This window comes from Lolium rigidum, chromosome 6 (assembly GCF_022539505.1).
Source record: "Lolium rigidum isolate FL_2022 chromosome 6, APGP_CSIRO_Lrig_0.1, whole genome shotgun sequence".
Classification (NCBI taxonomy): Eukaryota; Viridiplantae; Streptophyta; class Magnoliopsida; order Poales; family Poaceae; genus Lolium; species Lolium rigidum.
In genome coordinates, this window is record NC_061513.1 from 323552712 (window position 1) to 323564182 (window position 11471).

At 46.4% G+C, this 11471-nt stretch overlaps 3 protein-coding genes and 1 long non-coding RNA gene across 4 annotated transcripts; 2 read left to right on the top strand and 2 right to left on the bottom strand.

Annotated features, from left to right (window-relative positions):
- Window positions 1-3180: 3180 nt before the first annotated feature.
- Window positions 3181-4332, top strand: LOC124664720 (polygalacturonase QRT2-like). Its single transcript, XM_047202170.1, has 5 exons — window positions 3181-3229; window positions 3331-3412; window positions 3518-3626; window positions 3796-3909; window positions 4001-4332. The coding sequence occupies exons 1-5, from the start codon at window positions 3181-3183 to the stop codon at window positions 4232-4234; spliced, it is 588 nt and encodes a 195-aa protein (XP_047058126.1). The 3' UTR covers window positions 4235-4332.
- Window positions 4333-4339: 7 nt separating this feature from the next.
- Window positions 4340-5305, bottom strand: LOC124664721 (DCC family protein At1g52590, chloroplastic-like). The gene is made up of 4 exons (XM_047202171.1): window positions 5083-5305; window positions 4835-5000; window positions 4655-4747; window positions 4340-4550 (listed from the first exon to the last, which is right to left on the bottom strand). The coding sequence occupies exons 1-4, from the start codon at window positions 5303-5305 to the stop codon at window positions 4460-4462; spliced, it is 573 nt and encodes a 190-aa protein (XP_047058127.1). The 3' UTR covers window positions 4340-4459.
- A 676-nt stretch (window positions 5306-5981) lies between these two features.
- LOC124661225 (uncharacterized protein At2g34160-like) lies at window positions 5982-8126 on the bottom strand. Its single transcript, XM_047199088.1, has 5 exons — window positions 7915-8126; window positions 7766-7814; window positions 6555-6617; window positions 6351-6415; window positions 5982-6240 (listed from the first exon to the last, which is right to left on the bottom strand). Exons 1-5 carry the CDS (start codon window positions 8101-8103, stop codon window positions 6151-6153), a joined length of 456 nt encoding a protein of 151 aa, XP_047055044.1. The 5' UTR covers window positions 8104-8126; the 3' UTR covers window positions 5982-6150.
- A 1332-nt stretch (window positions 8127-9458) lies between these two features.
- LOC124660622 lies at window positions 9459-11251 on the top strand. Its single transcript, XR_006989915.1, has 4 exons — window positions 9459-9877; window positions 10175-10607; window positions 10815-10882; window positions 10977-11251. It is a non-coding gene; the product is annotated as an uncharacterized LOC124660622 (long non-coding RNA).
- The last annotated feature ends 220 nt before the right edge of the window (window positions 11252-11471 follow it).

Below are 11471 nucleotides of genomic sequence, written 5' to 3' on the forward strand. Positions count from 1 at the left end.
ATACTTTGCCCCACCTTAAAGTGAGGTTGTCAATCTCACCGGTTTTGCTGAAAACAAAGGATTAAATATATAGTGTGGAAAGAGATGTTTCTTTGCAGTGGAATTAAAGAGAACAGTGCTTGCAGTAAGTAAACAGAATATGATGATTTTATCAGTGTAAAAGAAAGAACCGGGGTCCACAGTTCACTAGAAGTGTCTCTTCATAAAGATAAATAACATGCTGGGTGAACAAATTACAGCTGGGCAATTGACAGAATAAAGACCATACATGACAAGATGATTACTATGAGATTCATTCGAATATTACAACATAATTCATAGACCGTAATCCAACTGCGTCTATGACTAATAATCCACCTTCTGGTTATCATCCAAACCCCTTCCAGTATTAAGTTGCAAGCAACAGATTATCGCATTAAGCAATGTGTGTAAAGTAAACAATAGAATTATCCTAAGACAAAACATTGTTGTTTTCTCCCTACTAGCAACAACACATCTACAATCTTAGAAGTTATTTTCACTGCCGTTGGCAGCAGGGCAGCGGAGTGGCCGGGCAGCTGGTATCGCCCGCTCTGCCCAGATCTGTGCCCAATCTGGGTTGGGGCGGGCCTCTGGCCCCTAGCTCGACGCCGGTCCCCATGGTAGCAGCGAAGGTGTGGTGGCAGTGGTTGGTGACGGCGACACACAACCGGCCAGTTGCAGCGTGGCGGCGAGCACTCTACCGGGCCAGGTTGGGCCTGGCTTGTTCTTGCTGCTACATCCGGTCGACCACCGCTAGATCGGGCGGTGGAGGTTGTTCCCTCCCGCGTGGTTGTGCTGCTGCTATCCACGACCTTGCGCTCGGCTTGTCTACTTCTAGGCCTCGGTTGGTGACCTTTGAGCGACTGCGAGGATGGCTTCAAGACCGTGGTGGCGTATGCTGGTGGACGATGGGTGGGGTGGAGCAGTTCGGATTGTTCGGGGTGGTGGCGGTGTGGGTCGGGAGAAATCCGTGTCGGCTTGTCCGACACCGACGTGGCGACGCCTGTGGGTGCCGCCATTCCTCCCTGAAGGGTGTCGCGTGTACCTCTCCCCCATCACCTCCGCGTACCGGGGGAAACCCTAGGACTTGTTGAAGGTGTTGCTTCGTATGCGGCGATTTGGATTGCGAGGAGCGTGGTGGTACTTTTCCGGTCGTGTTCGTCGCTCAGCCGTAGTCGGCATTTGTTTCTCTTATCTTTCTTTGTGTTTTTTGTTTGGGCCTGGTTGTGCTGCGGTCCCAGCATGCTTGTTATATCTTGGTTGCTATATTAATATCGCGGAGCGAAAGCCTATTTCGAGGAATCACTGGGATTTTTGAAGATCTAGGCTGCCAAAGGCCCCTCCGTCCAAACCGCCCATTCAACGATCGGACGGCCCCCGTGACGGGCGTGCATGCATTGCACTCGGCTCGACCCGAGCAACCACATTTAAAATCCTGCACCACGGACAAATCAGCCGGAGTATCAATTTGAAACAAGACGAAAATCTCGCCCTTGCAAAGATAAGAAGCATATCTTGAATTGAATATTACTGTCCGTCGCAAGAACGTATTACAGCTAGTATATCTCTAGCTTTAACTCGTTTCCAAACCGAGCCCGACTCCATTCCGAAAATGTAAAGGAGCAAAAGCAGCCCAGCAGGAGGATCGCCTGGCGAAATAACCGACTGACATTCTTGGCATGGGTTATGTTCCATTTTCAATGAAAATGAGCTGGGGAGCCCTCCCTGTTCATCAAAAAAACCATTCTTTGCATGGATGTCGCGGATACGCTCGATCACAGCTAATCTCCTGGTTCAAACATAGAAGGAAGGAACACCGCGCGCGATCCCCTGCCCTTTTTATCGAGCCTTCTGTAAATAAATTCTATAATCTGAACCAGGAGGTTCCAAAGCCTAGCTTATAAATTACTAGGTGGCGGAGCTTTAGGAAGACAAGACAGGCTCGAGATCTCTCATTGCTATACGTGTGTGATCACGCATTGGTGCGTGAATACATCACTCACACGCTTGCAACCCTAGAGCGCGCGCGTGTCTACCAATCGTATCTGTACTGTAAACCATGGTATGTGTCGATTCAGTTCACCATTGATCATCAGCTGGATCAAAAGCACATGTAGATCATCTTCTTATCTTATACGGAGTACTAGTATATGTTGATTTACCTGACGGATATGTCGAAAACGGCAGAGGATCCCAGCGCAGCGTAGCTTCTTCTTGGTGGTGCTGCTGCTCGTGTTGGCGGCCGTTCAATCTGCAGCGCAGCAAGGAAAAAGATACAGCGTCATGGATTTTTATGCTGCTGGGGATGGCAGCACAGATGATGCAAAGGTAACACCAGCGCGCGCAAATCTGATCTATGATTCTGGCTTCACCATCACATTGCTGATCAAATTATGTGCATCTTCTGTGCGTCCCAAGGCGTTCGCGGCGACATGGAACGCAACTTGCGGCGACAGCTACAGTCCGACCATGGTCATCCCTGGAGGAAAGACGTTCTTGCTAAGCCAGATCAGGTTGAATGGACCCTGCAAGTCGCCTGTCACCGTGGAGGTAACACTTGTGGACGATCAGGCTGAGCTTCTGCATCATCCATCCGTCTGTAATAAGCAAGAGATAACTGGATAAGTTTCTCTGCAGCTGGACGGGAAGATCGTGGCGCCAAACTTCATCTGGACGACGGCAGCAGCGAACCTCCTTACCTTCTACAGGATCAACAACCTGACGGTGAATGGAAGCGGCCAGATAGACGGCAATGGCGACATCTGGTGGACTTGCTACAACCAAAAGGTAGGCTCCTCGGCAGATATTTTTCACTTGCTTCTCTTTCTCTATTCATTTGCAACAAACTGATAGTCTCCTCCCATTTTTTTGACAGAAATGCCATGTCCGGCCAATTGTAAGTGCACACCACAAACATCTCTTTCAGTTTCAGCCTCTAACTGGTCAGGTAGACAGCATGTTTAAGTACCTGGAAACTCAGTCTTGTGTTTCTGAAATCAGCTGCTGGCATTCGCAAGCTGCAACAACCTAGACGTGAAGAACATACACCTGAAGGACAGTCCCGACAAGCACATGACCTTGTTCCGGTGCAGCCAGGTGCAGGTGAACAACGTCTCCGTCAGGGCGCCAGGCGACAGCCCTAACACGGACGGGATCAACATGGCGTTCTCCGACCACGTTTCTATCTCGAATTGCTCTATCCAAACCGGTACAGTCCTTTCAGCAGCCCTTAAAATCCATACATGTATATACTGCACTCTGTCCTCAAATGTGTTGTTTTGGAAAACTACTGACATTGCACAAATGCAGGAGATGATTGCGTGTCCATCCTATCTGGCACCAGCGATGTTGTTGTCACTAACAGCATGTGTGGGCCTGGTCATGGCATCAGGTAAAAATATACAACCATGCGGCCCGTGCTGACCAAATACTGATGAACTTCTTCCCTAGCAGTAACAGACATTGAGCTAAGAAGCTTTCTGATCTTATTATGTAGCGTGGGAAGCCTTGGAGCTGATGGTACAACAGCACTTGTGGAAAGGATTACAGTATCCAACTGCAGCTTCTCCAAAACTATGACTGGTGTGAGGATCAAATCGTGGCAGGTAACACTAAAGCGGCATCTACATGCCTTGTGCATAAGTGCGCCTACATATGTATTCAAAGATATTTAATGATGGTTGCCTTTAGCATGTACATAACATAACCTAGCTGCAAATGATATGCATATATAGCAACATTCCCCTAATATATAGTATGATGTTAATGATACAGGGAGGCAATGGCAAAGCAAATGGGTTCCTTTTCGAGAACCTCGACATGACTGATGTCCAATTTCCTATTGACATTGACCAGTTTTATTGTCCCCAGGGAAATTGTCCGCAACAGGTGAAATCTACTGAACTCATCACAACTCCACCACTGCATGACATGAATCAATAATTTGAAATTATATGCATACGCTTTGTTGTGTTTGCAGGATAGCGCTGTGGCCATATCTGACGCCAAGTTCATCAACATCCAGGGGACATCCTCCAACCCCGAAGCCATCCAGATTCTGTGCAGCAAGAGCGTGCAGTGCCACGGCATCTATCTCTACAATGTCAACCTGACCTGCTCTGGGCATACCGCCCAAGCACGAGCCACTATTTTAAATGCCTACGGAACCATTGGGGGCACGGTGAAACCACAAGTACAGTTCCTGGGTGCTTGATAAAGAGTAGTCTCCGCTGTGAACACCCATAATATGTCTAGAGAGGTAGACAAAGGGGCGGTGCAATGCTACTGTACGTAGATCAGTGCCATGTAAGGAATAGAGTACCGCCGAAATTAGAAGGATTCTTCTATTGTTGGTTGGTGCTATCTCATATATATTCTCATGTCTACAAGTTCTTACTGTATGGTCATATAATGTAATGCAAAGCGTCGGGGCAGAAATTCAGAGTATCTCGCATGCTTCTGACTCTGAGCGGCCGAACACCAGGTACCGGTTGTTCGCCACGTTGTCGTACGCGAAGTCTCTCAGAAACCTGCCATCGTGACAGGAATCAATCAACACGAACAAATTCCACTGCAGTCGACCATGGTGCGTCTTTGTGGATGGTTGGTGGTGGGAGAGGGAGAGGGAACTTACAGAGGGGCAATGTTCAGGAAAGCAGCCAGCTGGGGGAAGGGCAGGTTAAGGTACTCCATGATCCTCAGCACTGCATCGGACTTGATGTAGGACCTGCACATCAAGAGTGAATTCCTGATCCATGGGTAACGTTGATCGATGATCACTGATGAGCTGAAAAGACAATTCAGCTATAGTTACCTGTCTTTCTCAACTAGGACGACGCTGGAGATGTCGTCGGGAGACCTCCCTGACCTCCGCAGCAGCTTCCTCCCGGACTCGCTCTGCAGAGGGATGTACCTGATGCTCCTGCCGGGGTCGCGCTCCCGCACGAACCGTACGCCGCCGTTGCAGAGGTTGCACACGCCTGCAAACCACGAGTACTGCAGAGGTCACGGCGTGCTTACGAATTGCGATGGACAGGGGGAAGAGGAGGAGTTAGCGCGCACCGTCGAAGAGCATGATGGGCCTGGTGTCGGAGGGCTGGAAGAACTCGGCGTCGGTGGCCGCCTTCACAGGCTCCGCCGCCGCGCCGCTGGCCGCAGACGCGGCCACCCGCAAGCTCTGCCGCCCCCATCCTCCTCTTCCTCTTCCCACGGGTTGCAGCTGCGGCGGAGGGCTGAGCTGTGGCTGGAGCCGCAGTACGGAGGGCGAGTAGCAGCGCCCGGCCATGGTCGCCATCTTCGTCTGTCCACCTTAGCTCTCCTTGAGATGCAGCTGGTGTTCCGTTCAGCGTTCAGTGATTTGTTGCAATTTCCGTCACGCCAGAACTCTTGGCGCGCCTCCAGCAACGTGGCACATCCAAGCAACAGATAATTTTGACACTAAAAGTTTTTTTTTACTTTTAATTTTTCTAACAGCGACTACACATCGAACAATTACACTTGCACATAGATCAATCGTTGCATATATTCACACTGGAGAATAACAACACCAGCAACGAAAGAGGTAACTGGAGCAGATTGTCAGCAGGCAAAACCAATGAGTTTTCCACATTATGATATTCAAAGAAACAAGTCGAAGAGTAAAGGCTTTGCCCTTCAATACCACACTTCCAATCAAAATTCCTACAAGATTGACGTTTGAAGAAAAAGACATGGTTTGATTGAAACTTTAAGTGGGTATCAAATCATGGTTCTCAACTCTACAACTCGCGATTTTCACGAGAGAACAATATCCAAGTTGGTGAAGATCAATCAACACATATATTCTCACCGGAGAATAACAACACCAGCGACAAAAAAGCTGTCTAGAAAGGGAGCAGATTGTAACCAGCCAAAACCAATGAGTTTTGCACACATACTGCCTTGAAAACCAGCCATCAGTTCAAAGAAACAAAAGCAAATGATGCCGAAGACACGAAACAGGATTATCATCACACACTCAAGTTCACACACTGCCATGGAGAAGTCATGAGTTGCACAAACATGACATCTCTCATGCATTGGTTTTAAACAACAACAACGATAACAAAGTACATCAACAAGAGGTGACCGCTACTGCTTTTTCTTTTCTTTTCAGGCCTCCTCCTCGCCTTCCTCGGCATCTTCCGCAGCGGATGCCATCAGCTCGTCAAATTTGTCGCTCTTCCCCAACTCTATCTCAATCTGCGTGAATCAATAATCTAATAAGTTTCTTTATCCAGAGATTGAGTTTCATACTAGAACAAAAAAAAATTGTCACATTGCCACTAAAACAAGATTCGTTCATCTCTGACCTTGGCCTTTTGGAATGGACGGCCTCTCGATTCATCGTTTATTTCCACAGTGGATGTCCTAATCTCTACACATGTGAAAGATAACAGAGTCAATTTAGAGTATAAAGTAATATGGCTGAGAATGTAATGGCAGCAATGTTAACTGAGATAAGAGCACGAGACATTATAATGTACAGCACAAGGAAAGGTAAACAAGGTTCTTACTCTTCTCAACAGCAAGGCCGTTGTTTTTCAGAATCTCCGCCACGGTCACAACCGTTGCAATGGCTGTAAGGATAACTTTGTTAGTGCCAAATTAAACAGAAGAGATACATATCTACAAAGAAAGCATCGACCTAGAGAACAAAAAAACTAAATGGGGGATGTGCCATTAGTTCATATGGCAGCCAGTAATTCAAACATGTAATCACTTTGACAACCCCTGTCCTAAAATATAAAGACAATTTGGTAGGCTAAAATAGCATATCAAAACATCTTAGAGGTCATTTGGTATCCATCATTTGGGCCTGGAATCCTGGAATTCATTTTGGAATTCCATAGGTGGGATGTTTGGTTGCCACAGAATTGGGCCATCATTTCATTTATGAATTCCAGCAAAATGACTCCATGGGTAAACACGATTCCAAGCTGAGACCTGTCATTTGCGATTCTCTATGGAAGCCTCTACAAATTCAATATTGAATTCTGTTGTCATTTGCAATTCCTGTGGCAACCAAACAAGTGTCTATTTCTGAAACTACAATGTAATCAAAATGCTACAAACGAAATGAAAGCCTGGCTTCCAAACGACTTCTTATATATTGGGATGGAGGTAGTACTTAACAAAAAGCAATGATAATACTACAGACTCAATACTTGTGTTTTTCTATATCCAACTCAAAAGACCCATGGTCTGCGAAAGTACTGCTGATGCACCCACTGTTCTATAATTATATGACATTACTCGGAGGGCGTGATGCAATATACCACCTGGCAGATGACTGGATTAACTTTGCACAACAGAAGAACACACACAGTTCAGTTATGCAAACTGGCATATCACATAACAAAATACTAAGTAGAACCATGCAGCCAAATATCACAGGGATTTTTTTTTCTATTTTGGCTAACAGCTCGTTGTTACTGAAACTTGCAGCACCACTGTACCACAGAAAGTTAGGGTTTAAGCCATAAGAAAAGATTTAGGGATCCAGCGATCCTGAAAGCCTTGAGTGATTAAATAACATGTAAGCTGTGCGTTAAATTGGATCGAGCACATTCTCTGGTAACCGGATAGTTATTCGATAAATTAGCGAAGACGAGACACTCATTTTACTAGAAGTGCAAACATTTGGATGGTGAGAACAGGGGCGATGCCAAATTATTTACATTTCTTACTAGCACAGAATGAGAGACAAGTGGGAGATAAAGCTCACCCATCCCGAGCGCGGAGAGCTCGACGTCGCCGTGCTGCTGCATATACCTCTGCAACCAACAAATCAAACAAAATCGATTTCAGAAACCCACGACGAGGACCGGGTACCGAACGTTGGCGGGAGGAGGAGGATGAGGCGGGGTAGGGTACCTTGGCGAGGTTGACATAGAAGAAGAGGGGCTTCTTGGTGTTGGACACCTGGATGCGGTTGCTGCTGTTGTTGCCCCTCCTCGGCCCCTCCCCGGCGGCGCCGGCAGCCGGCGCGGCGGGTGCGGCCGCGCCCTCGCCGTCCTCCACCTTGAGGCCCCGCACGCCCTCGGTGATCTCCTCCACCGCCATGAGTGCTGGTAGCTTGTTCCGCCGCGCCGCGCCGCCAGGCAGATCGAAAGGTAGGATTTTTTCTAGGTTCTAGTCTCCCCCACGTTTGCGTGCTGTGCTCGTAGAGAGAACCGGTGGAGGCGGAGGAAGAGGTAAGGGCAGGATGGAAGGCAGGCCGGCCCAAGAATAGCGGACCCAGTTCGCTTTGGGCATGGGCCTTCGTAGTCGGGGCTCCTATTGCCCGCTCGCTGTGGGAAGGTGCTAACCATCACCGTTTATAACCATCGCTAAGGGAAAACTATTAATGGTCATGGCTTATTAGTTCGGTTTTTTTATAATTCAAATTCGAAAATTTCTCTAGATTTGAAATTTGCTCGGAATTGAAAATTTCTCATATTCGAAAATTGCTTAGATTTCAAATTTGCCCAGATTCGAAATTTGCCCAGATTCGAAATTTGCTCAGATTTGAAATTTGTTTATTTTGAAATTTGTTCGATTTTGAAATTTGCTTAACTTTAAAATTTTCTCGACTTTAAAATTTGTTAAAAATAAAAAATCGACAAAATCGAAGAAAAATCGATAGAAAACCAAAATCCAAGAAAAACCAGAAAAAACTCTACAAAAACCGGAAAACACAAGGCCTACTGCTCCCTGCCTATTTGATGGGCCGCGGCCCAAACTCACCACCACGCGGGCGATGGTTTGTACTCATCATCCGCGGGTGATGAATAGGATTCCGCCTCGCTGTGGGCGCCAGCGGGGCTCCGCCTACAGCGCTACCATCATGGGTATGCCTTTTTTACTTTTATGTTTATATTTTAAAACATGTTTAAAGTTATAAAAAAACTAATTTTTCAAAAAAGGTCATCTAGAAAAAATTTCAGATTAAAAAGATGAAATTTTAAAAAATGTTGAAACTTTTTGAATTTAAAAAATGGTTAAATCGGAAAAGGTTCAAATTTAGAAATATTCATATTTATAAAGATGTTAAATTTTGAAAAAATGATCATGGACTAAAAAACTGTTCATAAAATATTTTCCAAAAAAAACTGTTCATGAATTATTTGCAAAAAGAACTACTCATGGACAAAACACGAGACGTATAACTACTATATTAAACCTTAACAACTTCGTTTTTCCTCCTAATTTTGGATTATTTTTGGGATTAACAGCATGCTGACACGTACCCTAATTTATGGTTCATTCCTGTTTCGGTGCTGCCTTGGAATTTTCATGCTCCTGAATTTTCATTTTGTGGTGACCTTCGTTACGACCTAGGTGGATGTAGCAGTTTCGTTTGAACGGTTGGTCAAAGCGGTGCATCAATTCCTCACTGCAAAACGATTTGAGAGGGATAACTCATTTTTCTCTCTCCACTCTCCCCGGCTTATCGCCCACATCTTTCTTCTAGGCCCGTCGCCCACCGACCTCCCCTGCCCCGCCTGAGCTTCTCCCCTGTTTAGCTCATCGTGGTCGCCGGTCAGCTTTTCCTCCACGTGCTGCCGGCGAATTTTTTCGGTTCGTGCAACTTCTGGTGTGAGGAGCTAGGCCACCGCCGGTTGGTAGTCTCGCGTGCTCAGCCAACAGTCTCCGCGAGCTGCCCCGACCAACCCACCTCGCGCTACAGGAGCAGGTGGAGAGTATAGAATTGGAGAGGAGACGACCCGGCAGGTAAGTGGAGCACGCTCTGATCAGTAGTTGAAGGGGATGCGATGCAGCAAGGATGGAAGATTTGGAGAGAGATAGGGAACGTCCAACATCACCAAATCGAAGGGGGATCCCAATGGATGGGCAGGTTGGTTCTCTCTGGTCATCTCCTGCTATCCTTATTTTCTGCATCTCCGGCAAAATTTTGCCGCTTAGGTCAGCTCTCTCCAGCCGACCCTTGTGCCGAATCCCACCCCCTTGCCGCTCCCATGTTTTATGTGGCGCCATCCTCTGTGAACAGCATGTTGGCTCCCTTTTTCTTTCAGCTCCCATCCATGGAGAAGCAACAAGAATCCTACGTCCGTTCAATTTCTAAATCTCCTAAACTGGTACTCTTTAATCTAGATCCGTCTTCCCATCTACCTTCTTTCTCTCTCTTTTCCAGGGGGCATGCTCGCGGTCATGGCGAGGGACGGCTCTGATCCATTGACTTCACGATTGCTTGAGAACCCCTGCGGGGTGAGGATGTCCGTCTGCCCCAATCCTCTCACTCTTAAGGCGAGGTGCAGGTGGGCCATGGTCACATCATGGTCGCCACGGTCCTTGGCCTTTGCAACATCCCGACCAGGTGGAGTTCCCAGTCAAGATGCTCCACCTGCAAAGATAAGAATACATTGTTTCCCCTTGTGATTTGTACTTGACTTGTATGCAATGACACTATTAGGATCCAGAGTCAGTTTGAACGGAGCTTTGGATGCTGATGTGCATACTTTCTGATGCAGTAGTACTATCTACCTTTCAAATATTCTGCAGAACATATGTGTACGCTGAAAGGACAAAAATTCTCCTGGGCAAGCATTCAGTTGATTGTGCGGCAGGTATATTTGTGTTCTCTTTTCTGTTGGATGGAAAAATCTTCTATGTCTAATTGTATTCTCTAGAAGCTTTGAGATAAGAATGGGGATACTGGTTTTCTCCTGTATGTTGTCAATACAAACTAATTCTTGTGCTTTCAATAGGAAAGTGAATTTCCCTTTCAATAGAGGACTCTGCAGTATTTCTGACTATTGTTTTGGTTTGCATAGAACGAACGACCCTCTCTCTTGCTTTCCCAACTGATAAATGCAGTATTTCGTCAACCTGATACATTAATGTGAGGTTTTTTTTGTTGTGCTAGAGTTTATCCAATCATGCCTTGCTGCATGGTGTCAAGGATTGTATATTACAATTGGTCATGTGAAATGCAGGTACCATGTGACGACGCTATAATGGAAAACTGATATGCCTCTAGCTGTGCCCCCCTCGGTGTTGAAGGTTGCGATGATCTTGGTTTCAAAAATTCGTATGATGACGATGATGCTGGTCGTAGAGAGCCCAGCTTGGATAGTTCATGCGATGATGTAGACGATACATGATTTCCAGTTCATTAGTTGTGAATTCCTTTTTTTCAAGTTTAGTAACTGAGAGTTCTTTAATCATATGTATGCTCATATATGTGAAATGAGAGTGAATTTGGTGTTCAGATGGGTAGGTGAGCATGCACTTATCACCGTTGGATATTATCTGGCACCGTTGGATTCTTTCCTTGACTCACGGCCACAACACGGTGACTAACAGATTGCATGCGGGAGTGGGACCCATTTTCTGAAAAGAGAATAAAGGCTCTACATCTTGTGTCGCTTGGTGTGTTGTGGTTCTCTCCAGTTTAGGTAGGCAGGCCTAATTAGTATCTGCCCTCTTGA

Coding starts and splice junctions, on each gene's coding strand:
- LOC124661225 (XM_047199088.1), bottom strand. CDS start 8,103: ATGGCGGTGGAGGAGATCACCGAGGGCGTGCGGGGCCTCAAGGTGGAG. Junction 6,618..7,765: donor GCTCTCCGCGCTCGGGATGG/GTGAGCTTTATC, acceptor TTATCCTTACAG/CCATTGCAACGGTTGTGACC. Junction 6,241..6,350: donor GTCCATTCCAAAAGGCCAAG/GTCAGAGATGAA, acceptor TGATTCACGCAG/ATTGAGATAGAGTTGGGGAA.
- LOC124664720 (XM_047202170.1), top strand. CDS start 3,181: ATGGCGTTCTCCGACCACGTTTCTATCTCGAATTGCTCTATCCAAACC. Junction 3,627..3,795: donor TGAGGATCAAATCGTGGCAG/GTAACACTAAAG, acceptor TTAATGATACAG/GGAGGCAATGGCAAAGCAAA. Junction 3,910..4,000: donor AGGGAAATTGTCCGCAACAG/GTGAAATCTACT, acceptor TTGTGTTTGCAG/GATAGCGCTGTGGCCATATC.
- LOC124664721 (XM_047202171.1), bottom strand. CDS start 5,305: ATGGCCGGGCGCTGCTACTCGCCCTCCGTACTGCGGCTCCAGCCACAG. Junction 4,748..4,834: donor GTCCTAGTTGAGAAAGACAG/GTAACTATAGCT, acceptor CTTGATGTGCAG/GTCCTACATCAAGTCCGATG. Junction 4,551..4,654: donor TTCCTGAACATTGCCCCTCT/GTAAGTTCCCTC, acceptor TCACGATGGCAG/GTTTCTGAGAGACTTCGCGT.